We start from the raw sequence: 27,230 nt of genomic DNA, 5'->3' as shown, positions 1-27,230 counted from the left end.
CTCATTAAAGGAAAAAAAACAAAAACACCAGTGCTCTTGAGCATTTTTTGTAAATAAGGTCATAACTATTCACAGCACAGTGAATGACAGGTATGGCAGTTTAAACATTATAACTGTGCACATGTACAATGCAGCACACAGGTAAAAGCACATGAAAATAGCACAGCAGTCGTGCTAATAAATGCAGGTATACCATAGATAACATGCTTCAATCTATGGTGCTGGAATGGGTATGTGGAATGCAAATACATATAAGTCTTTGTATACAAAATAGATAGTCACAAATCAAATCATATTGGAGTGGATTGTCAGAAATAAAAACATTACAGGGTTACAGGAATATTTGTATACACAAATTTCTTACACTTACATACATGAAAAAGTTCAGCCTGTTGATGCAGTCTTTAAATTCAGTTACTTGACATGATGGTGAAACAATTCTCACAACTCACATGGAGTTATTCACTTACTGAATGCATTATCTTCCACTGTTTTTGGTCAAATCAAATTAGTTTGGAGTCTACTCAGCTGTAATGCCAGTGGCTTCCTCAGGGAAACATATTGACGAATCACAACTATCCTACTTATCATTACTACTGCACGAACAGAGTTTGAAACTCCAGATTAATATGAATCAGTCATATCACAAAGATCATTAACACTCTATCAAACACCCATTATTATTTTTTTTTTTGTGTGTGTGCTGTATTCTATAGGAAGGGTTTCTACTTGTAAGGTCACAAATCATCATATTTTCTTCACACTGATCTAATTCTATATACATTTCAATGATGATATGCAAATGAGGCAGTACCAATCGAGAGAGTATGGCATGATCTATGGCAGATACAAACTCCAACAAATGCATTAAAATGTCCACTGACCACTACAGCAAATGAATATGCCACAGTAATGAGATTGTAGAATGTACAAAGACCACAACTGACTTTTTTATAGCATACTGAGTATGATCATAAAAAACATGAATGAAGCAATTCATACAAGGAAGACCATTCAGACAAGACTTGGATGTAAAGGCAAAAATTACTCTTCCAACTGATAGGATCATTTAAAACCTGTTAATGGAAAAACAATGCAATTTGGAATAGTGCGCAAATTTGTTATAATTGACCCAAACCTAAACTGCCCTTATACAGTTTGGATGGTTTTACTATTAGTCATTTTGACAATAGGTATGAAGGTTGGACAGTAAATCTTTCGTATCTGCCATTCCTCTCACACTGATCATCCTGGCCACGCCCATTCATCACTCCTGGAGGACTCGGTCCAGGAGGGTGGGGTCCTTTACTTCATGGGGGATGGTCACCTTCAGGTTTGGGTCCTCCTCCATGGCACGACAGATGGTCTCTTTGGCCTTGGAGTTCCCTGCCCAGCTTCTGCGACTCACCTGGGAAGGGGGGGGGGGGGGGCAGACATTCCAAAAATAAACGTTGGCACTCACATTCCTGGTTTCAGCCTTTGGCAATATAATTCTCAACAAACAAACAAACAAACATGTTGACCACATCTGTGCTAGCCTATAATCTGGGATGCAGCTATTGTCTTTGCTGTAACACTAAACGGTTGATGTGGCGAGACTATCGTCTTTGCCAAGTGATATGTCTGATACAGCGAGACTATGAACAGGGGATGCACGTCAAGCATCCACCACCTATATCCACTCGTCTTGCTGTAATAGTTGTTTTCTAATCAACTTTGAATCTGTGGCAGATTTTCATACAAAAACGGCCACAGATTCAAAATTGATAATAAGTAAACAACAACTAAAGCAAGACCATTGGATACAGCCAGTGGATGCTTCCACTGTTCGTAGTCCCGTCACATCAGACGTATTGCTCAGCAAAGACAAATAGCTGCATCCTCAGCCTAGAAAGACTACATCTGTGCAAGAAGGTATCACTTGTGTCAAAGGCTCCAATGGCAGTATGCAGTATATCTTATACACTCATTTTCACCTTCATCTTCACTGATGCGCTTTCCCACGACAAGATAAACTTTCCCTGGGGACCAAAGTGTGTGGTGGTAGTATACAGAATTGTTGTATCTGCTTTGTCACTAAAAATCTCAACTGGATTATACCACACAATGTTTTCTGTGAGTGCAAAACCTCATACAACTAATGCTATCTATTCACATTATCTAATTACAACATGGGTGAGTAACACTTTGCGGATACACTTGTAGCTGTTGACACCACACACACACACAGCACCATGAGATCTATCTAGATGAAAAGTTGCACCACGAAACGGACTAATCTTATAGAGCCACTCACAAACTTGCTAGACTCACCCCATTGGACACATCCCAGGCCAGCATTTTCTTGGCCCTCTGGTCAGCCTCGTTGGTGCCGTCCAGCACCATGCCAAAGCCTCCGTTGATGACCTCGCCCCATCCGACCCCGCCCCCGTTGTGAATTGCTACCCAAGTGGCTCCCCGGAAGGAATCCCCGATCACATTCTGGATGGCCATGTCTGGGAGAGGGGACATGGAAAAGAATGATGACATCAGGATTAGATGTGGAAGATGGAGGGGTGTAGAGTGGGGTGCACAAGTATATAAACTAAATATTTAATATATCTACAGGGACAAGTGACATACCGGTACTCATACTTAGATGATGAGCTTCCACATGTCAGGTGAGATAGAATATGCGACTATTGAGGAGCATTCTCTACATAAATGATATTGATGAGTTTTACCTACAATTACCAAGTCCTTGATGTTTATACTGCAAAGCATTACTGTTTAATAGCAAAAATGTGGAATGCCTTGTGACATCGGTCAAAATTGCATCACACAATATACACACACACACACACACACACAAAAAAATCTGGTGATATGAGCAAAGAAAGAAAGATAGCAAGGATATACTACACCATGTCATATCTAATAATTTGTGATACAATCACACAGAATACAAACAAAACAAATGAACAAAGAAACAAAAAACGGAAATACAAACAAGCCATGTAATACAATCAAAATAGTGGTATGAATTCCCATTACTCTTGTAGTGGGATCTTGTGTGATTTCTATGCTTGGTGGTGTCCCACACAACACCCTGACAGTAAACTCACCTGCACAAAACGCCGATCCGTCATAAATGTTGGATGTCTCGCGGTATGGACTGTCCGTCCCACTCACGTCATGGTGGTCACGGCTGATGATGACCGGTCCGCGCAGCTTGCCCTCACGCACAGCTTCATTGAATGCCAGCGCGATAGCAATACGCCCTCTCTGGTCAGAGTACAGTATGCGGGCCTGAGAGCCGACCACCTTACAAAACACAAGTGCTTAAAGTTTTGAGTGCGATATCAGCAAAGTTAAGAGTCACCACACACATCACACTGAGCTATTCTAATAAGCTATGCATTTCTAAGAGATGGAGAAGTTCATCAAGTTTTATGCATTTTGCATTTTAAAATAAGCATTAGTTTGGTCATCTTTCTGTGCCTCTGGAATAGAGGCTATTAACCATTTTGCTAATGCCCTGTTGCTAGCTTCCTTCATCATAACAAACATTCCAATGTTACATTGAGAATCTCTAAACTTCGGTCATCAGCATACCACTTATTCCTACTGAGCAATGCTGCCACCTCTTCCCAACCTCTACCAAGAATGTTGACTTTTAATGTCTTAATAACATAACTCTTTCGCTACATGTTTTAACACCAGGTTTACCCCCTTGAGAGCTGGTTGACAGCAAGTTTACATCTGAACCAATTTGAAATCCACAAATCACACTAGTGTCAGCAGTGTTTTGCCAATTGTGGCATTTGAATTTGAGAAATGGAAAACCCCTTTCCCTTTACCTGTTGGGCTCCTTGCCCATGACCTCAAACCCTTCCCTTTTGCTTTCTTTGTTCTGTGTCCCTAGCCCTCCCATGACTGTTCTTTTTGTGTGTAGTCCTTATATGTGATTTCTTTCACTGCCTGTTTGTCATTTTGCCTCTGAGGAACATTCTGCTAGAATCAAAAGCTCAGTCCCCTTTTGACTCCAAATGGAAAACTCTTCACAATGTTCAAACTGTGAAGTGACTCCAATATGGAATTGACCTACCAATTTGTGGTTTCCTGCCTCCTTGATCCAGCGAATGTTGTCTTCGTACTGCAGCTCTGTTGACTCCGGCACTGCAACATTGCAAAACCCATGCCAGAAATGTCATTTAACAGCAAGAAGTGTCGCAACACATAGTTCATGTTTAAAGAAATGGCAAAATCTGACACATTTATGCACACATCAGGCACCCTTCAATGTAAAACATACAGAAAAGCCTGAGTGCAACATCATGTGTCAGTTCTGAAGTGAATTCAACAAAACATTGGTGCAGAAAGTAAAAATATAGGAAGATGATACACTAGCACTGCTTCGAAATGCTGGGTTGTATATAACATACCAGCAACCAAAACAAGTTAAAATTGAATAGGCCTAAACAATAGCAATTCTGGAGTTGTCAACATACATGTATAACCATCTTTTTATTGCACTAAATCTTGTGCGCATTGACCTTCAGTCCCACTTTTATGTGTCTGGCTATATTTGAATGCAGAGTATATTCTACACAGATCACCGTGACACAGATGCAACATGTGTGTGGCAGAAAAATACAATAAACACATAAAACCCCATATCATTGTCATCACTGTCACTATCACAGAGGATAGCATGTCATCACCTCCTGCATTGATGAAATCCTCAAGGACGTTGGTAGCAATCTCGTCCGTCATGGAGAGGTCATTTGGGTCTCCGGATGCACACACCCAGCGGAACGGACCAAAGCCAAGAGAGAAAATGTCACTGAAAAAAAAAAAGAAAAGAAAAGAAAGGAACAATAATGATGGAAGATACAATGTACCTAGGCTCCTTTGATGAAACCTTGCCTCACTATGGCTGACAATCCTTTAACCTTTACTATCTGCTTTCTTCACTGCTTGGCACACAAGCTAAAGTTCTTTCTTTGCACATTGGCTTAGATGTCTGGAAACTAATTTTCAAAGAGTAGATATTACCTTATCTCCCAATACCTTATTGTGTCACCGCTGCCTTCTCGTTGGTCTGTGGTACAGTGCTACATCTAAGTGGGCTTAGGACTGGGTCAAGTTTGGAGTGATTACTGAATGCAGATCTAAAAGCTTGGCAAGGGAGCTATTACGTGCCTGAACACTTAAAGGGATAAAGCATACGAATAGACAACATGGAAAATATTGTTCATGTCCCTTAATATCAACCACGGTCTGACATTTGAAAAGAATTTGAAAAGGAATGCTTTGTCAACGTGTGCTGGCTTGCACTCGTTTGCTTACATTTGGATCTCGCGGGATCACAGCATTTTTTGAATTTGCCGTTCTACCTGGGCTTTCTCCCGCTGTGTTCGACGCTGTTCATTTAACGCCAAATTTCAACATACATCTCTTCAGTCTGTTCGTTATTCTTTTCGTGCCATATTTTGCCGCCCTACTGTTGTAGTAATGTTGTTCGTCTTTTGCTTGTATTTACCAATCACTCTCCGTGGACCGTTAACAGAGGGTATACAAACAAAATGCCGGTCGGGACTTGTTCTTGTATTAACCATGCGCGAGAGCGAGATGTTTTGCCGCTGCAGCTAACCAGCTTGCAGCGGGTCCGGCTGCCGGATCGACAGCTTCTGCAGAGCCTAAACTGCTACGTGTAGTGACCGATTATTTTTGCAGTGGGGAGAGGACGGACGAGGTAGACGAAATGGGAGCAGATTTTGACGACGATGAAGATGAAGATGAAGATGTGGATATGGAGAGTGTTGATGACGAAAATGAGGACGAGTTCAAACAGCTAGAGAATATGAGCGAGAAAATTGAGAAAGGCATTCATGAGGAGTATGTCAATGGGGATCTGGAGAAGGAGCGGAGGCTGAATGGACAGCTGAATGGACCACCTGGACGAGCAGGACGTTATGGAGTACAGGTACTCCATATCTGAACTTTCCCCGGACAGAAAAGGACATAGTCATACTTGCACAACTGAAGATGGTAACAACATCGGGGGAGAAAACTAACTCTTCAAAGCGCAAGGAGCAAAAGGATCGCCAGCGTGACATATCATCTAACACCTACAATGGGCATAGGATTTGCACTGACATGTTTCGATTTTTGAATTTGTAAGTATGTTAGATCTAGAGCAGAAAGATACAATTAAACAATAGACCACAATATGCATTACAACCTGTTAGGCCTACAATGTATGGACTGAATCAAAGCCTTGCCATTTGTTGTTGCTCTAATAGCACCACAGTTCAGCAGTTCAGAATTCATGTGATCAGATTTCATGTTCCACAATGATTCGAATGTTGGATTTCACTGAAATTGGGCCATGCATTTGAAGTATCGACAGAATCAGCTTCAGACTTTGATGTCATTGCTGATTATGAAAGCACAGGCACATGTTCAGTAGAGTAGGTTGCACAAGCTGCAACCCTAACACAATCCTAACACAAACCCTTATTAACCTACATGTAAGCCTACAGCAAGTTAAACTAATCATGACAGTCAATTATGATGGATAGATGCATTTACAGTGTATTAGTGCTTGGTGTTGTGAAAGGTTTAACCGCAAGGTGTGAACACTTCATGTTTAAGCTGGTATGGTAGCAGTAAAGATACATGTACATTCATACGGCCACGGGCCTATGTAGGAGAGTGATTTCTTTGTGAAAGTACATTGTACTTATACTAAAAAAATGTAGTAAGTATGTATGCTGCTAAATTTTACCACCATACAGGATAGAATCAAAACAGATCAAAGTTGACCCACTCTGAAGGTTTATTGAATATTGTGAGCATACAACTGTATGCTGTACAGTGTACATGTTCTTAGGATTAATGATTGCTGTAATGTTGATTTGAAATGTTTATTTAATGCAATGCAATGTGTTTACTGACCTAATTATCTCAGCGCACTATGTTGCTGTGCAAGAGGGAGGTTTTTAAGTGCCATTATTATCATTTTTTATTTTTTGTTTATTTTTTCGGTTGGTGCATGTGACTCTCCACAATGTACAGCTGTACTTAGGTCCTATAGGATTTCTAAAAACAAGCCGGTAGATATTACCGACATACTCTACTGTTGGATCAAAGCAGACCAGAGTTGACCCACTAAAGTGGCTCATAACAGAGATTACTTTTGGTTGAGATGTTTGCTGTAATGTTGACTGGAAATTGCAAAATGTATGATTTTTTTTAATTTATTTACTTTTTTTTAGCAGTGAGTTTAGAAAGCTACTTAACACAGCACATTAAAAGTGTGAAAATATGAAGTTTAATATCATATTTATCTATGTGTGAATGTCTGTCTCTCTCTCTCTCTCTCTTCACTATTAACATTTCCAAGGACAAGTTGACAAGGCTTAAGAAGTTGCTTCACCAACATGGAATATGCTCTGTGACCCACAAAGCAGGAGGGAAGCGATTCAACACAAGGAGCTACTAAGCAGAAGACGTACAGGCTGTCGTCAGATTCTTGATCAACTTCGCAGAGGAAAATGCAGTGTTCCTGCCAGGACGAATTCCAAGTTACAAAAGTCTGGATGTTAAACTGCTGCCTTCATCCTTATCCAAGGCCGAGGTGTGGCGGGTGTTTGCTGGTATCATGGAGAAACAAGGTATGTTCCTCACAAAATTTTGCTGCTTGTTGTAATGTTGGGTTTCATGTCATTTTCTATTTTATAATATTTATTTTACAAATTTTTATACAATTTAAGTACAATGAGACTAAAACACTGTAAAGCTGAATATGCACTATAAAAGTTAAATGCACAAAAAACTATTACATTCTCCATGTACCTTTGTTTTAAGATTTTATGTTTTTTTCATGATTTATTTAAAAAAAATTTTTTTTAATGTATCAACAAAAACTGGTTTCTTAAAAATCAGGACAATATAGTGAAAGCGTCAAGTTATGCATGTATTGTGAAGTATACTGGAAGAGTGTTCATGAAATGAAAATGCTTGTCAGAAACATTAATTCACACTACATGTATAAGACTATTAAAGATATGTATTGAACTTTGTGTTTGTCTCTCTTTTATTATAAAACTTTCTCTCCAGGGAAAAGAGTTCCTAAAGATGTGGCAACAGTTTACCCCCCTCCATCATCATCTGCCGCCCCATGAGCGACCATATGCTGGCAGTGCCAGAAGAAACAACGAGGCTGTGTACCAAAGTGCCAACCTGACATAGGAGGAAAAAGAGGCCCGGGCCAGGGAGCATCTGAATCACCTCAACTCCGCAAAACAGCAACGAGAGGTACTACAACGGATGACGGAGGCAAACCGCAGCAACGACGACATCGCATCAAGGAAACTTGGCCCGAATCCCCCCCTGCTCTGCAGACCTTGCTGTGCATTATTCATTCGATTATGCACAGCAGGTTCACTTTCCAGCCAACCCTTTACAGCCTGGCCTGATGTACTTTCTGACCCCCCAGAAGTGTGGTGTGTTTGGAGTAAGCTGCAAAGGCATTTTGGCTAGCAGGTGAGATGTTATGGAATTTCACACTTTCTTTCAATCTACATGCATGGGAAAAGCATGCTAGCGTTTTGGCTAGCAGGTGAGATGTTATGGAATTTCACACTTTCTTTCAATCTACATGCATGGGAAAAGCATGAAAATGATTGTTCATGTATCGGATATATATATATATATATTTTTTTTTTTTTAAAGAAGAATTATCAATGTTGTGAGCTAAATGATAAAAGAAACACACTACTTATTGTTTTTGTTGAAAATGTTAATCTACCCTAGCACTACTCCTGACAATACGGCTCTTATTTTCTCCATTTTAGCAAGTTTTAATTTGCACACAAAACTCCAGCAAAGATTATCATAACTCAAAATGCCCATAATAACCTCTCTGTGCAAAGATTGTAATAGTAATGCTTTTGCCATCTTTGCTGTTTTGTTGTTTTTTGTTCTCAGGTGAACTTCCTAATTGACAAGGGGATGCGTCTGCAGAAGCGGATCTAGAGGGGGGGGGGGGGGGTTGGGGGGGTTGCAACCCCCCCCCCCCCCCAAAAAAAAAAAAAAAAAAAAAAAATCCAGGGACCATTTTTTTTTAATCTTATCTTTTTTTCTTAAACTTGTAATTTTATTTTTTTCTATTTATGGCAATGACCTCTATACCAAAAATAGTGGTGTTTTAGATGCAAGAAAACGCCATTTTCACACCCAGATTTTCAAAAATTCTCCCTACTGTGGGAGGGGCGACACCCCCCTCCCACACCCTCCCCCCTCGCTCGCTCCGCTCGCTCGGGCTCGGTCGCTACGCTCCCTCGCATACCGCCCCCAACCCCCTCCTTTATAAAAAGCTAGATCCGCCCCTGGTCTGTCCAAGGGATCGATCTCAGCCATTTCTTATCTTCATTTCTTCTTTCAAAAATACCGCCTCGGAGAACGTCACCTTGACCTGCACTGTGACAACTGTGCCAGTAAGAATAAGAACAAGTTCTTGCTATGGTACTTGTGTTGGCGTACCCTTTAAGGACTTCATCACACCATCACTCTCAACTTCCTCTTGGCTGGCCACACAAAATTCTCAACCGACCTTGGCATCAGCCTGCTCAAGAAGTACAGTAGGACACCTGTCTCAACTCTTGATGACATCGCCGACTGTGTCCACCGCAGCTCTAGCCTGACCAAACACAACGTACCCCAACTTGTTGGTGATGAGGTTCCAGTCTACCAGACAATGCAATGTCTAGGTCATATTATGACTTAGACATTGCATTTCTATCAATATTGACATGTTATGACATGTGATACGCATCCATGGGGCATTTCATGAAGTGTTTTGCCAAGGAATTTAAATTTGCTCTCAGCCAATCAGATGTGAGGATTTCAGTAGCTTAAAACAGTTGTCAGTGACTAAGAAGCTTCATGAAGCCCTGCCCTGATGGCCCAATTCCCTTAAACTTACCCCATGATATCCTGGACGTAGGATGGATACTTGAAACGGTTTCCTGCACTGGCCCCATCTGTCTCTGCTTGGATGTCAGCTCCTGGTAAGATGGAAAATGGGTACACACACATCTAGCTTCTTGCTTCTTCTCGCAACCACACTCCTATCAGGTACCATACTCGAGAACTGAATCCCATCGCCATTCGTTCTTTCCAAGAACTGTAAGGAACTGGAATTCCCTGTCGTCAGAAATTGTTTCAGCACCATCTGTGGGATCATTTCGAAACCGTCTTACGGTTGATCACAGTGGCTAGTTATTTTTGTCAAATTTTATATGTGCTTATAAATATCTGTAAATAAATTGTATTATAATGTAAATAGCACAGTCTGCAAGAATCTTCAGTCTATTGAAGGAGGCAGACTTAATCGGAAGAAGAAGAAGAAGAATCATTCATTATCACTACAATGTATAACATAGGGCCTAACAACATACTGTCATCAGCAGAGATGGTACACACAGAATCAAAGAGAGAAGCAACCTTACTTTATTCCAGTTAGGTGTTTCATCATCTCTGTGGCTTTTGACTTGAGTAAAAAAAAAAAAAAAAAAAAAAAAAAACCAGAAAAAAAAGAAGACTTTTCCTGGTGCAAAATATAGCGATTACATTTCTATCTTGAGCAAGACACATCTGACATCTGTTATGCAGGAAGTGAAAATCCTGTCTTGAAAGAATTAAGAGAAATAAATGTGAGAATGATAACAATTTGTTTTCCTGCAATCTTGGAGGTAAAGTTTCTTGACACTGACCTGCTCGGCTAGCCTCCAGAAGGAAGGCGTTGCCGTAGTCAAAGAAGTAAATGCCCAGTGACGACAGTCGGTTGATTGCTGCAATCTGCCTCCTCAAGCTAGAGCAGACGGAGAGACAGACAGATGAACACACAGTAGAGGGTAATCACATATAGAGGACACTACAGTCAACCTTGAGTAAGTCAAATCTATTTGATCTGAAGGAACAGCTTCAACTTAGAGAAAATTGAAGTTATGAGGGATTATCAAAAAAAATCGATAGCATATAAAGAGAAGAGGATTTTAAAAGGCCTTCGACTTAGGCGATTACTCAACTAATGCAAGGTTGGCTTAAGCAAGGTTGACTGTAGATCTAACAATTATCTGTACATGCATGGACAGACTATTCCCGGCAATATCACAATACTGACCAAACAGCTAGATTCACACATGGTGTATTCTACCATACCTATGCTTTAAATTTAGATCATCAGTAAAACCAGCATGCACATACACCACATAACTCTCAGATCAAATAAAATTTCTTTGCATTATACACTAGAAACATCCACATAATATTCACTGCCTGGTACATATGAGAATGAAAATTCTACGTAACATATTACTGTATACGCCGAATATTTCGCGAATTTCGTGAGTCGGGTGCTATTCACGAAATTAAAGACACGCGAAAATATTGACTCTGATCCTGATGTGAATGTGACGTACGCGTGCACACTTCTCCGTTCAGTGCAGGACTCCATGATCGCGAATTTAACCACTTGTGAAATCGTCGGGAATTCCGGATTTGTGAAAATTTAGACTCGTGAAATATATGGCGTATACAGTAGTTTGAGGAACACATACACAGACCAATATACACAAATCTCAAATATGTCCCCCCCCCCCAAAAAAAAAAAGGGGGGAAAAAAAAACAATGTCTTGACTAAACAATTTTCAATATGGGATGACTAGGAAATAGAAATCCTTACCTCTCCTGCACCAGGTTCTTGAAACGCACAGGGTCAGCGACCATCATGTCATTAGCCTGTTCAAAGGTCAGCTGTACTGGGTAGTAGCCTCCATTGAATGGGTTGTGGCAGGAGGTCTGGTCCGAGCCCAGATCTACCAGTAGCTCTCCAGTGGCCTCATACACAGACACAAGCTGCTCCCTGGAAGAAGATGCCAAGGATGTGGAGAAAGTTTAGACATACAGCGTACTTCATTCACATATTTGTTTCATACACCAATCTAGAGCCCAAATGTCATTCGTATCTTACATGTATGCCTGTAAAAGAAATATCAACAGTCACACCAAATACAGTACGCATTTAAGACATGCGTGTAAATCATAATCCTCATTTGTTTGTTTGTTTGTTTGTTTTATTTATTTAAACATGGGTAAAAATACTTGCACGCAGCCTCATGGCTTTCAGATAAATAGGAAAAGTCACCGACATCTCTGAATAGACAAGACTAATCATGAATATGATCATATCCAATATGCCTACATATCAACCAGAAATGGACTCACCATACAGTCACCACGTTGCCATGGTAACCAATGCTGACAGCTTCCCTTGCCTGTCTTGCTTGTCTGCCGAATACAATGACAAGAAAGGAAATCAGGAGGGTAAACTTTACGTTATCTTCAGGCATCACATCACTCTAGAAAAAATCTGACAATAGAGACAATGAAGTGTGCTCAAGGCACCTACAATTGAATAAAGCATGGCAGAAACATATGACCATCTCACCGGATTCTTTGTATGAGTGCGTCCACATCATCTGTGACCTCCATGACCCACCTGTGTGGACAATAGAGGACAATTCAAATCAACAAATGACATAAAAAATATTATCATGTTTTGTTTACGAAAGAGCAAAGATTGTATAAACCAACGCAAGGGAAAAGTATTTGAAAAGTACCAAAATCCTGTTCCACTTTGAATAGACAGAAAAATAAGAAAACTTGGGTTTGGAAGAATAAGGCATTGGTACAAATTCTATTTGGATCTATTTTTCATGGCCACTATGGAAGCGCTGCAATGTTTACGAACAAATTACGTCAGGACCAACAGCTCTAAGTTCTCTTTGAAAAATTAGGCAATGAGAATAAAGTACCCTGCCTAATGGCAAGACTGCTACAGCCAGGGGACTTGAACCAGGGACCTCATGCTCGAGAGTCTAGGATCCTACAAGTTGAGCCATAATGGCTTATCCGAGGTCTTGACTGCCTTAGAAGACCGAGAGGTGTCACAAACACCTGGAGGTTATAGTCAACATACATGGAGGTGATTAACCACGATTCTTGCTAAAATTGCATCTTTGGTGGATAAATGTGCATCACCTGTATCACATCCACAAGATAATGGTAGGAATGCTTTAAGGTTTTCAGCCATCTGAAGGTCACTACCAAAGTTTCTTCGCATATAAGAGAGAGCAAACTAATATTTACACTTTTTTTGTAACCAAAACTGAAGATTTTGCAACAAAAAGGAAAAAACGAGATATGAAACTCGTCAGACTGACGAGTTAGGTGATACGCTTGGGGTTATCAGATGTCGGTCATCTGTGATCGACAAAGAAAAGAATGTGATATAGACACCTTGAAGTTATAATTGAGTTTGCATGCAAAACCGTTTCCCTAACCTCTCGGCCACGGGACATCCACGGAAATGGTAAGGCAAAAAAGAAATGTATAGATATTACAGGGAGAAAAGTCAATGCCCACTCAACCAACGTGGCCGCGTGAACATGTATTGCATTGCTAGACGGAAATGCGGCCTTGTAACTACTGATGTCGCTATGCCATTTCTGGCAACTTGGGAAAAATACGTGCCGTAAACATAAAACCTATAATCGGCTGGTTTTGATACCTTGCCTTTAATCACAATTTTCAGTGTGATGACGTCATCAAAGTACAAAACAATGATGTGGTCTTGAAAGACAATTGTTCAAAGTACAACACCTTCGTCGTCGTCATTACATATTATGATCAGTTTGACAAAGTCAGCCTGCAAAATTTTGCAGCAGTCGAAGCAATATGGTCTCCAACACAAAAAAGAGGGATATGGTGTGTGTGTGTGTCTGTGTGTGTGTATAGGTGCGTTTATATACGAATGTGATTTCTACATGGACGATATATGTAATACAAAATTGAAGAAAAAAAAAGTAAAATAGCTAAGTAATTTGTTTCGTGATCTTGTGGGGTTCGAACCCGCACGTGTGCAACCTCACGTCTCTGAGACGTCGCCTTTAACCACTCGGCCATACGTCTCGACGAGAAAAAAAAGAGGAACGTAAATTTATGTATGTGAAAGATGAATCAGGAATCGTTTTGTCCACATTCCATTCTCATTTTCAGTTTTAAACTGCAAAATTGTCAAACTAATAAGGAGATTTCAAAGAATAACATGCATGATTACTGCAGCTTATTGTCTCAGTTACCACACACTTAAGTTACAGAGGAAATGGAGCAAAATCATCTGAGATAAAGGTGCTTAAACGTTGTCAAGTTAATGCACATAAAAAAAAAAAATCACCTCCCATAGAGATAACACGTAAACTTGTCTGATTTTGAGTCTTTACCTTTAATAACAATTTGAAGTATGATGGTAAGTCTTCTTGAACCAAGAGTGTGGAACGCAAGCTTCTACGTGAAAGATGAATCATGACGATCACCCGTGACCGACACATCTTCAAAGGGATCAGTTATTAGAAGTGGAAGCCCTCGTGCCAAGCATATTGTCTCAGCAATTCCAAAGCAATGATACCCTTACATTTATGCATACCATAATTTCCCTCTGAAATCAATGGTAGGTATATTCATGTACAATTGCTTGCCTTGTCCATAAACTTTGCTTTACAAACTTTCAGTGAAACGTGTCATAACATAATTCTGTAACTCCATTAGCAGGGATTGACTTCATAAAGAAAGATATATCAAATTGAACGCTTAGCGTGTATAACTAAGGGGGATTTTAGCCTGATGCTCTGTTCTTCACTGCTCAGATACCAACAACACTCATTACCTACGGCTACGTATAGAGAAACAGCCATGACGAAAATAAGTTATTCCTTTTCTTTGGCAGATAGACACACAACCCCTTTAAACCACACTATAATTGACATGGAGGGACATGAAAAAGTTCATTACTACTACTGAACAGTGATGCCTTCTACTCATGTGGCACAAGATACCTCTATAGCAACATAAAACCTGTCTACAACTCCGTTATTGCGTCAAACAATAACATCCTGGAATTTCAAAGAGATGAGCGAGACGCCATACACCTGGCCTAGAGTTAATTCATTCAGTTGCCATTCCTGCTCCAGTTGAGTTATGCAAATTATTTTCCGACCTGTCTTGTGACAATATAACAGGAACAAACGTAGAGAAAAGGAAAGGGAAAAGGAAAGGTGGCAAGCGGGGCACTGTACCAAGGGCAATTTAAACAATACGTATGATAAATGAAGCAAATCCAACCTAGAGCCTCCGACAAAAAAAAAGAGGAACTTGAGCGACTGTGTGTCGTGGGGTAGTATAATTGATAAGATAATACGATAAATGACATCGATCGGAATAAAGCTGAACTGCCAAAAGAAACACAAAGAAAGAGAGAGAAAAAAATGATAGCGTCCTGCGGGTCTCGAACATCTCGTCCTAAGGTAGTGCATAATGACCATGCAGCGCGCTAAGTGACTATAAAGCCACACGGCTGTACCGAAGATTGGATGTGAAATTTATCTTTAATCTTTTTTTATTTATATATATATATATATATATATATCCTTTCTCATATCTCACATATATATATATATATATATATATATATATATATATTTATCTTAAATATTTATACCATATACAACATGAAAAAGTTCATTACTACTACTAAACAGTGATGCTTTCCATTCATGTGGCACAAGATACCTCTATAACAACATATAACCTGTCTACAACTTCGTTATTGGGTCAAACAATAACAACCTGGAATTTCAAAGAGATGAGCGAGACGCCATACACCTGGACTAGAGTTAATCAATTCAGCTCCCATTCCTGCAAGTTATTTAAACATACATGTTCCTACCTATCCTGTTACAGTATAACAATAACCAATGAAGAGAAAAGGAAAGAGCAAACGAAAGGTGGCAAGCGGGACACTGTAACAAGGGGCAATTTACAACATTAAGTGTGACAAAATTAATGAAGCAAACCCAATCTCCAAACTCCAATACAAAACAAGGGAAATAGAGCAGCCGTGTTCACGGGTTACGTACACTTGATAAAGTAATACGATAAATGACATCGGAGTAAAGCTGAACTGCCGAAAAAAAAAGAGAAAAAAAAAGAAAGAACGGATAAAAGTCCTGCGGGAGTCGAACCTCTCGCCTTCCGGTATGGCGTTATGAACAACCAGCGCGCTAACCGATTATGCCACATGGCTGTCCTGAAGATCGAGTGCGAAACTTAAATCTAAATACTATCGTGACAGTGTTGACTTGTGATGGCGCTATTCAACTTCCCACAAGTGGCAGCGTGGATTCGATCAATATACAGTTGCAAAGAAAAATTGGGAATCGTTCCGTACAGATTGCATTCTCATTTTCAGTTTTAAATTGCAAAATTGTCAACCTGATGAGGAGATTTGAAAACATAAAATGCATGATTACTAAAGCTTGTTGTTTCAGCTACAACATATTTATGTTTCAGAGGAAATGGAGTAAAATCAGATGAGGTAAAGGTGCTTAAACGTTGTCAAGTCAATGCATGGTTTAAAAAAAAATCACCTCCCATAGACATAACACGTAAACTTGTCTGATTTTGAGTCTTTACCTTTAATCACAATTTCTAGTATGATGACGTCATCATATTTCAAAACCATCACATGGCCTTGAAAGGCAAATGTTCAAAGTGCAACATATCTGAATTTGGGGTAATATTGAGCTTAAACAACAGAGATACGAGCAAATGAATGTCAGAAACAGTACCTCAAAAAAATCAATTCCACTTTTTTGATTTAAAATGACGATATGATGACGTCATCGCGTATTCCTGGCAATACTGATACTTGGAATGTTACTTACAATTCATATACTTTTGTAATATGCAATAGAAATATAGGGTCAACGGACGATTTAAAGAGCTATGGCGAAATAAACAAAGACATGTTTTTTCACTATATTTGCAGAAAGACGCGCACGCGGAATTTCAACTTTGACGCCAGTGCATTCCTTTGTTATAGGTCGTAATCGATCGGAAATCAATTGATATTATTACTCAAAGTATCAGGAATCCAAATCAGTCAAAAAAAATGCATTTTCATGTTGCTTACGGGCTCTGCGCGCGAAATTGCGCGGACGGACGCGCACGCGAGAAAATGTTTGAAACGCTTAAAATTGTCTGAAACTTCGAGATTTCCCATTGGGAAGTCGTTTTGAGCCTTTTAAAATTTTGACGCGCGCTTATGCGCGCGTAATGATGACCTGTGTAACTAGCGTTAAAAAGTAAGATAGAGCGTGACCTGAACTTCATGTCCACCGAAAATGATACAGAAATGACATCTAGTTATGAAGTTATGATCGATCATGTGACAAGGTCCGAAAATCACAAAATGGCGCCTAGATGACGTCATAGATATGTAACTGTCATGAAAACCTTATTGTGGCTAGATTTTGTCATGAGACATGTTGACTGAAAATGTCATGTTATTTCGTAATGTCATTCTTGAGATATTGACGACACAAAATTGTCCAGAAAGAAAGAAGAATAAAAAAAAATAAAGAGAGATTTTGACAATCACAATAGGTGATACGCTGATAGCGTATCACCTAAAAAGGAACAGAAAAGGGAAACTGGAGACCTGCTGTGTGCAGAATCAGTTGCAAGAGGAGGAATGTACAGAGGGGATAGGAAAGAGGGAAGAAGAGGGCTGGAAGGGTCAAGAGTCAAGGGTCAAGGGTTAATGGAATCCTCACCCCTGCTTGTGCCTCTTCATCAGTGCCTCCTTGCTGACCTCAGCCACCACACCCACACACCCACAGATCGTGGCCGCCTTGGCCTGGGCACCACTCATGCCCCCAAGGCCTGAGGTCACAAAGACACGCCCCCTCAGGTCGCTGGTGCCAAGGTGGTTACGCCCCGCGTTCAGGATTGTCAGCTGCAAAAGGAAGTAAAAGGTCAGCGCTAGCCCAGTTTTTATGCCTCCGCAACGAAGTGGCCGGAGGCATTATGCTTTCGGGTCGTCCGTCCGTCCGTCCGTCCCGTTTTGTTTTTGTCGATATCTCAAGAACCATGTGGTGGTTTTACATCAAACTTGGTATGAGGGTATATCCTTGGGAGATAATACTTTGTGTGGATTTTAGGGTCACTGGGTCAAAGGTCAAAGGTCACAGGTTATTTTGTGAAAAAAATGTGAAATTTCATGTTTTTCTCCGTATCTCGCAAATGGTTCAAGGTATCTTCATGGAACTTAGTATATATGCTTGTACCGATGGGCAATGATTATTTAGGGAAGTTGGGGGTCATGGGTCAAAGGTCAGGGGGGTCAAAGGTCAAGGTCAACTCCTCAAAATATCAGTACTTTCCTTAAAATGCAATATGCCTGAAGGTTTTTTTTTTTTTTTTAACTTGATGTATGGCATGTATTACCCAATATATATTTCTGGGGAAGTTTCTTGCCGAAAGGTCAAAGGTCAAAAGGTAAAAGGTCAAGTGAAAGTGCTAAATTGCACTTTTTCCTCCATATCTCGAAAGTAACTCAAGGTATCATCATGAAACTTACATATTTATGCATGTTCAACCTAACAGTGATTCTCTTTGGAACTGTGAGGTCAAAGGTCAAAGGCCAGGTTTAGATAATGCTATTTTCTCATTTGATACTGAAATTATGCTTTTTCTCAATACCTTGAAAATTACTCAATGCATAAACTTATAAAAGGGTCAAAAGTCAAGTAAAAATCATCAGTTCCCCAAATACCTGCACTCTGACATTTTAATCATTCATCCAATTGAACCTAGTTCTAGGAAAGTGAAAATTCAGCACATTTGTGTCAAACCTGTCATTTTAATATTTTGCCACTTGTGTGAAACTGTCATCACACATTGTCAAGACATTGTACTATAGACCTATTAGGAGAACCATGCATTATGGCGGAGGCATATCAGTAGCCGTAGCGATATATCTAGTTTTTAATACTGCAATAAGATGAGTCCTGAGAATACTCGCGCAGTGTCTATGGGAAATGCATGTTATAGCAAAATGAGTCCGTCCTCAACGGGATAACATTATTTCACACTGGCAACACTGAAAACTAATCTTGAAAAGTTTGAAATACTTCAGAGCATTGATTCACCCACTCTACTATATGTGTACCAAGTGAATGAAATCCAGCAAGGAATGACCTGAACGCTTCAATAAAGGTTTTTAGAATTTGTGCATCAACTACCTATCTGCAGACTACATTAAGAGCACAAAACCACATATATCCTTTCATTATTTTAAAATGGTATCATAAAACATTGCTGTAATTGAACTAATTCAAGTTCCTGTAAAGGTAGGTTATAAAGGTTGAAGCTATTACAGAAAATCTTCATACACTGAATGAAGACATGTGTACCACTGCACTGAAGGCCAAAAAGATGGACCTCACAGCACTTCCTGTCTGTAGCAGGATGCTTGCTTGATATCTTACCGTTGTCCCATGAACGATTCCCTGGGGTCCAATATAACAATAGCTTCCTGCTGTCATCTGTCCATACCTTCACAGAGCACAACAAAAGTAATGCAGAGAAGCAGAATATTGGCAATACGATCGACAAATGACTCGGATTTCCACACCCCCCCCCCCCCAAAAAAAAAAAAAAAAAAAAAAATCCCAAAGTTGTTTGTAATAACAGTGCTCAGTTACACAAATCAATGGAATCATGACAATCTCCATAATATTAAGGAGATGATTAGTTATGATCTTCTAAATCAGAATGTTATGTTCCACTGAATTTCTTGCCTATTGTTTGTGAAGCCAATATGTACCTGGGTTTAATAGTAAAACTAAAATGCTTGCAGTCAATTAATTGTCTCACTTAAATTTCATCATGTACACATCTATCAGTACCTTGTGGTTCAGCAAGAGTGAACGATTCAATCAATCTTTAGCTAACATGTACATTGTACCAGGAAAAGAAAAAGCCAAATCACTTTGTATTTACCACTTTGAGATAGATTTTTAAATTTAATCAAATCACTTTCTTCTCTTATTGTCATAGTAGTTAAACTGTTTTGACCGGTATTAGAACATTCACACTAACTCGAGTACAATGGATAGTAATTTACTAACATGGAGACCCCCATGGCAAAGAGACGGTTGTAGTTTTCTCTTGTCGAGTAGTTTGGAACCATCTGTGAACACAGACACAAACGAACAACAACACCATTACTAATATGTTGCAGTATCTCTCAATCATCAATCAACTTTGGCTAAAATAGTAAGCTAAATATCACACTAACTTAAAACATAATCAATATCACATATACCAACGGTACACAAATTACAAACTCAACTGCATTTCACAAAATGTAAGATGTAAAGTACTTGCATTCTTCCTCTACCATCAGTATTTCACAACAAAAGTTCATACCTTTCCAATCATTGCATACACATTGTAAGGATTAACTCTTTACAATGTATGTACCATCATGGTGTAAACCCCCTGTGTACCACATTATTCTTAGACAGTAATGTAATCATGCTTTGGGAAAACATTCTGTTTTTTCAAACCTAGAATGTATCTTTTTTGTTACCCTAGATATATATAATGAGCAAAGTTGTAGAGCTTTGATGTAAATTGCATAACAAATCTATAATTGTTTTTCTTTCAAATGACCAGTTGTAGAGGCATAACTTTTGCACACAAAACAGTAACAGAAACTGAGAAATTACTCGAAAATCCGGTAAGGAACGCCGCTTGATATTCAATCACTAAATAAAATGCAAGCTGCATGTGAAGAGGACAGAGGACAGTGATGAGGGATAATGAAGTCATTGAGTACCATGCCATTGGTGACGACCACACGGGGAGCCTCCCTGTGACTGGGGAAGAGACCAGATGGATGACCAGAGTACATCACTAAAGTTTGTTCCTCGCTCATCTGGGCCAGGTAGTACATCACAAGCCAGAACTACTCCAATCAAAGAAAGAGATACTAGTAGGCTTTAAGCCATACTTTCTTATAGAATGTGCTGGAGAGAAACCTGTTGCATAAAACTGCAAAGAAAGTTTTTCCTAATACTCCTGTTCCACAGAAATTTTTCTGTGGAAGTTTTTCTCACCAGTCACTCGTTTGAAACAAAGCTTTTTTGCTTCCTACCACCAACTGTAGTGTATCGGATCGTAGTATGACAAATCCAACTTGTGTTGGTCGACTATCAGGTCAGCGTCAGACATGTTGGGGTATGATCCGATGAGGCAAGATTGTCCGGTGAGGATCAGGCATGACGAGTCTGACACTCGCCTGATAGTCAACCAACCAAATCAGATTCATCAGACTGAGATCCAATACACTTAAGGTGATGGCAGGAAGGAACAAACTTTTGCTTCCGACGAGTAACTGATGGGGGAAAAAAAACCCCTCTGTGGAATAGGAATAAAATATAAATTGCTGTATGCCACCATGTCTAGGATATCTGAATATTGTATGATAATCACACAGACAAGAGAGAACTTGTCTACAACTTGCACAGCAATAACAATTCAAATGTAAGCATGCATACTTCTCTAAAATGTTTATACATTTATACCCATCAAGAAAATATGTCAATATTTCACCCTGACTTAACATTCTACACTTCAGTAGCGAGATGACTTTTGTGTTCATATTATTGAGAAGGCAACCATCAAGCTTAGTGTCTCCACGGCACAGAGTGAAAGAAGCAGGCCAAACATAGGATTAAAGGACAAGTTCACCTTCATTAACATAAGGATTGAGAGAATGTAGCAATATTAGTAGAACACTTCATTGAAAGTTTGAGGAAAATCGGACAATCCGTTCAAAAGTTATGAATTTTTGAAGTTTTTTTGCCGTCACCGCTGGATGAGAAGACTACTGCAGTGTATGATGTCACGTGCGTACAACAATATAGGGAAAATATAAAGAGAATTTCACAAAATTTCATCTTTTGAAAAAAGTACACATTCCCTTGACTCGTGACCGACATATGATATTGGGTAATATTATTCCCATTGCATTTAGAAAGAGGCAAGTCAAGTGCTCTTTTATTATGCGAAAAAAGTGAAAATATGTTGAATTTTCTTTACATTTTCTTTATACTGTTGTACTCATATGACATCACAAGCCTTAGTAGTCTCGTCATCCAGCGGTTCCAACACAAAAATTTTAAAAATTCATAACTTTTGCATCGATTGTCCAATTTTCCTCAAACTTTCACTGATGTGTACTACTAATATTGCTGCATTCTCTCAATCCTTATGTTTATGAAGGTGAACTTGTCCTTTAAAGCACCACCTCTACCAGTTTCATATTTTGAGGCAAAGTTTCAAATGTGAACATGTACTGCTCTCACAAAATTCTATTTCTGTGAAACTAAACTTTTCCTGCTTTTTGGGGGAGTTTTGTTTTCTTAATTTTGCAAGTTCTATGATATCATAAGTATGGCCACTCACCTGGGCCCAGTTGGAGAAGACTTGTCCATTTCCGCCATAGGTGACAAGCTCATGGGGAAACTAGAAAGCAATTAAAAAAAAAAAATGCCATTAAGATGATAACAACTCTATTTAGAAAATGGCATACAGGTACAACTTGTACACAACACATTTTTCCCAAGCACATCAAACTATGTACTTTCAGTGTATTTCCTTTTGAAGAAAAATGACTCTTAATGTAAAAGTATACATGGTATACATTGGAGGTACATGTACCGCTTTTCTGTTTCACCTTTTCAGGGAACAATACCATGATTACATCAAACATGGTTTAAATCCATGAACATACACCAATTGCACAAGAGACTGTATTCAAGATCCTACTTGGCCACCAGTTCAGTACTACACCAATGTCACTGCTTTGTTTTATGCACAGGTATGGATTCACATACATCCTTCAGCGTCAGTCAGTGGACATATCCAAAATTTTCCTCTTTTACATACAGCCAAAACTTTACACTCACGTATATAAAACAGGGCAATCTTTTCTCATGCACATACAGACCATAAAATGTGCCTTGCGTCAATATTACAAAACAAATATGTATACACATCCCATTAAATGCTGTTATAAAATGGGTTCAAGAATGTAGCCAATAGGAAGCGCTGAAATGAGTCACGTGTGCTTTGGTTATTCTAGTCCCATCGCACTGCGTGTTAAATCCACCGTGGTTAAATCCTATTGCCGATCGTCTGTGCGCACGGCGGCTCCTTTGAATTGCATGCATACATACAGTACGCGCTGTCAATCCTGTAAACAACTTCTAGTTCGGGCTGCCGGCTGGCCGGCCTTTCTTCCCTTGTGCATAACAATGTGTGGCGTACGTATACTCTTATATACGTACACTTTGTACAGTACAGTAGACCAAGCGTTGTGGGACCGGACGCGTACATGGAGTCACTTTGAAGGGCAAATCCAACGATTTAGCAGGTTAATTCTCACGCCGTTTTCAGAGTATGTTGTCTAGTAGGCCTATATGAGGAGTCTATATCAAGTCTTTAAGGTAAAGGGTGCATATTCTATGTAAAATAAGTTTTCATGCGGGAACTTAAGTGTCCGGAAACCCAACCCCCCATCATACTTATACTGTATGTGCGGGATTTCCGAGCGCGACGTGCGTAAATGTTTTGGACGAACATCTTCAGACGTCTTGACCCACAAAGGTACGTGAAAAACGCTGGAAAATGCTGTTAGTTTTCGAATTTTTGACCCATTTTATAAAACAAATGATGCACAGGATTATTTCGTGGCGTTAGTGGAGGCGTAGCTCACTCTCGGGTATTTACAATGTAGTGCAACATGCACTCGGCTTCGCCTCGTGCATGTTTCACAATTGTAAATACCCTTGAGTGCACTATACGCCTCCACTAACGCACTCTATCCTGTGCATCATTTGTATAATAACAAATGTTTTTACAGTGTATACTGCTTACATCCTTCCTTAATTCCAGCACATGTAGATGTTGGGCTCTGTGTATTTTTTTCTGCTTTCACACAGTGCCACTGCACAAAGTAGTACATGTAAACAAACTGATTTGATTAACAACAAAATGAAGTTAACATTAATGCTGAGTGTAAGTGCAGTGTGTCCAAAATAACGGAAGGCTGCCTGAAAGGAAATGACTACTCATTAATAACCTGTGCCACACGATGGTCCAGATTGTTCATGATCATGAGCATAATGGCTGCAGCCTGCCTGGAGTTGGCTGGGTACTCATCAATGGGATAGGCCCTGAAGGATGGAAATTGAAAGTGATATTACATTGTAGATGCATATGGTTAAGTGTGTGCCAGTGTGGTTATAATAATAACATTGTTGCAATAACAACATAATATCAATAATGATAATGATAAAGAAAATGACAGTGATGATGATTTAAATGATTCCAATATTAAATGATTCCAATATTATTGGAACTCCCTCCCCCACTCATTAATTTCCATCAAGGACTCAATGATATTCAAACAAAAGCTAAAGAGCACACAGCTCGATTAGATACCGCTCCCTCACAGACCGCTATCAACGTTGAGTGATGTTCCGGATGGAGCTTTTCAACTGTGATACCGTGAAACCGTGTTATTATTATTATCATTATCATGATCATGATCATTATTAGTATTAGTATTATTATTATTATCATCAATTCTGTGTTCATGCTAATCATAATAATGAAAATATCAATGATTATGATAAGAATAGTGAGAGGAGTAAAAGCAATTATTATGAGGAAGTGTGGTTTCAACAAAAAAAATACCAATAATGATAATAACAAATCTAAACCACAAATTGGCTGAATTCACAAGTGCCAATCTGCACACAAACTCAATCTTGTAGTACAGCAACTTCAAATCAACTGATGTTGGACTTTACAGCCTACACCATGGGAGCTGAAAACGGCTGTTATGTATAGGGCCTACATGTGGTTCAGTCTCATTGTAACAAAAGGTTGAGGACTCTTTAGTCTAACCTATGTTTCAAAGCATTTTTGTGCTTCACTTTTTTTTTCTCTTTCTATAACAAAATCGGATGAAAATGCAACTTTCTTTTTCTTGCTAATTTCTTCTTTTTGTGTGTGTGTACGTGTGTGTGCTTGATGTAGTGTGACTGCAGGTTTCAGCACAATCTAAAATGATTCAGCAACTACTCCATAATATTGTGTTTACTTTTTGTTGTACAAAATTGCCATTGACATGTTCTATAATTTTGGGCACTTACCGCATCTCCATTTGGGGTCTAAACCTGTACATGTACACGTGACCATAGTTCCGAAGCTCTTCTGCAAACTCTGGTGCCAACTCCTCATGAAGGCTGGATGGGAAGTAGCGCAGGGCATTTTGTAGAGCCAGCTGCCATAACAAGATTGACACAGAAAGAAAACATCTTTGGTGCACCTCACCTTGTCTGCGAGTGTGTTACCACGTACTTGACTTGTAACAGTAGGCAGATTGTTAAATAATGGCATCGTTTCTTATTTTCCTATGACTTCATTACTCGTACAATTCATTTAGTAATGAAGATGTGTACCATGCACTGAAAAAGTGAAAAGCTTTGCTTGATTGATATTCTGTACTGGGCAGGTAGACCTCACTATTTACAGTTTCCCTAGTGACAGCATTTTTTTTTTTTTCCTCCATGTTATTCATACACAATATGTAATACGGTACATTGTTTTTCAAAGGCATTTGCATGATATTTCTTTTGAAACTTGCAAAAAGCAATAACTATCACACCAAGTAAATTCATGTAAAATTATATTAGCACTCTGCAGCTTACCATGGCATGCAGTCCATTATGTACACATTATGTTTTACCGGTAAACATTATTAATTTTTGCAGGATATCAGATCAAAGTCAAAGGAGCAGTTGAGTAAAGCTCCCCCAGAAGACCGGATATTAGTATGTAAGATTTCCACATCTCAGTACCAAGCTTCAGGAATGTAAATTTTGATAAGAAATGAAGACTTCAATATGAATATCCTGAACCGTCTTTTCTGAATAGGACTAAATAGGTCCAACATTATGACATATCATCTAGTGAGGGTGGCACAATAAACGGACTGGCCAATATTCCTCATTATATAGGGCCTACTCGTTTCACTGAATTTCTGCACTCACTAAACCCATGCCATATTATGCTATTAAACATATGGAATACTGTACAAGTCTAAGTGGTGCCCTTGCCCGCCCTGCCACATAATTTTGCCACTTTACATGCAGTGACCTACCAAGTCTCATGCACATACAGGGCATGACACTCCTGCCTCAGAGGTTAGCTTACACGCATCTGATAAGCTTTTTTCACGCCATTAAAAAACAAAACAAAACAAAACAAGAGAAATCAAACATTGGATTGATGGACTACCACCAGTTCACCACCTTAAATAGTAAAAAGTCACATCTTGAGACAATATTCAACAATCCAGAGGTTATTAGAGGCTGAATGCGGTTATGATCCGCATTTTTTAATCAATATGATAGGCTGCTTCTGAATGCAACATTACATGGCCATGGGGTAGAATTTTACAATGCCTACACAGAACTAGAAATTACAATGCCTCTCTCAGTACGAGCAGACTCTACAATACAACAAAAGCCAGATACAGTTTACAATCGTGCAACTTGCAAAGAGTCTGAGGGTTAAAGTTAAAGACTACGCCAACACGTTTAGCTGCATGATGGCCAAGCATGCAATCACTTTCATTCCAGGCTTTTTGACTGAATGCCGAAAGAGTGTGAACGCGATTGTATGTTGCTATTGTAGGAATCATTGCTATTAAAAACTTAACTGGAAATCGAAGAATTCCCTCCTCTTTGGTCTTCAGATAACTAGTTCACTTATACAAAGTACCTCACTAGAATAAAGTAGAATCTAGGCCTGTTCATATTTGCCACGTACACGTGTTTCGGCTGGAGATAGGTCCGTGTTGCGCACTGGAGCATGGGCTACGCTTTCGTCACGGGGGCGCGGCCGGGGGAGTGGATCGAGGGGCAGCCCATCACAGAGCTCCTTCAAACTTCCCATTGTTTACTACACTGGTTACGTAGTCGTATGCAGTGAAGGTTGACTCAGTCAGTAGTACGGCAAAGCGAAGCGGCGACGAAAATGACTCGTGTATCCAGTGACTGATTTCGCTCAGACGAAATTCGGCATTCGCATTCGGCATTCGTTCCCAAATCTGAGACTTCTGAAACTAGTGTCTCTTGAGTTTCAAGAATCGTTAACTTAGTTTTAATACCGAAATCCACGCATGCATGCACGACCGA

The 27,230-nt window shown here is 39.5% G+C and overlaps 1 protein-coding gene across 1 annotated transcript; it reads right to left on the bottom strand.

Moving 5' to 3' along the window:
• Window positions 1-673: 673 nt before the first annotated feature.
• LOC140246010 (urocanate hydratase-like) lies at window positions 674-27,230 on the bottom strand. The gene is made up of 18 exons (XM_072325458.1): window positions 26,863-27,230; window positions 25,182-25,312; window positions 24,104-24,197; window positions 22,426-22,485; window positions 20,795-20,923; window positions 20,082-20,143; window positions 19,440-19,506; window positions 17,724-17,905; window positions 12,500-12,550; window positions 12,277-12,339; window positions 11,735-11,914; window positions 10,764-10,861; window positions 9,974-10,055; window positions 4,704-4,825; window positions 4,088-4,158; window positions 3,105-3,303; window positions 2,314-2,495; window positions 674-1,408 (listed from the first exon to the last, which is right to left on the bottom strand). The coding sequence occupies exons 1-18, from the start codon at window positions 26,986-26,988 to the stop codon at window positions 1,268-1,270; spliced, it is 2,040 nt and encodes a 679-aa protein (XP_072181559.1). The 5' UTR covers window positions 26,989-27,230; the 3' UTR covers window positions 674-1,267.

This window comes from Diadema setosum, chromosome 2 (assembly GCF_964275005.1).
Source record: "Diadema setosum chromosome 2, eeDiaSeto1, whole genome shotgun sequence".
NCBI classification, from domain to species: domain Eukaryota; kingdom Metazoa; phylum Echinodermata; class Echinoidea; order Diadematoida; family Diadematidae; genus Diadema; species Diadema setosum.
This window is presented reverse-complemented; position numbering and strand designations above follow the sequence as displayed.

Bases quoted from the DNA above. Each gene is read 5' to 3' on its own strand.
- LOC140246010 (XM_072325458.1), bottom strand. From the start codon at position 26,988: ATGGGAAGTTTGAAGGAGCTCTGTGATGGGCTGCCCCTCGATCCACTC. The intron at 20,924-22,425 runs GTGAGTGGCCAT...TGATTGGAGTAG, and splicing joins TCTTCTCCAACTGGGCCCAG to TTCTGGCTTGTGATGTACTA. The intron at 20,144-20,794 runs GTACTCAATGAC...CTGTGTTCACAG, and splicing joins TGGTCGTCACCAATGGCATG to ATGGTTCCAAACTACTCGAC.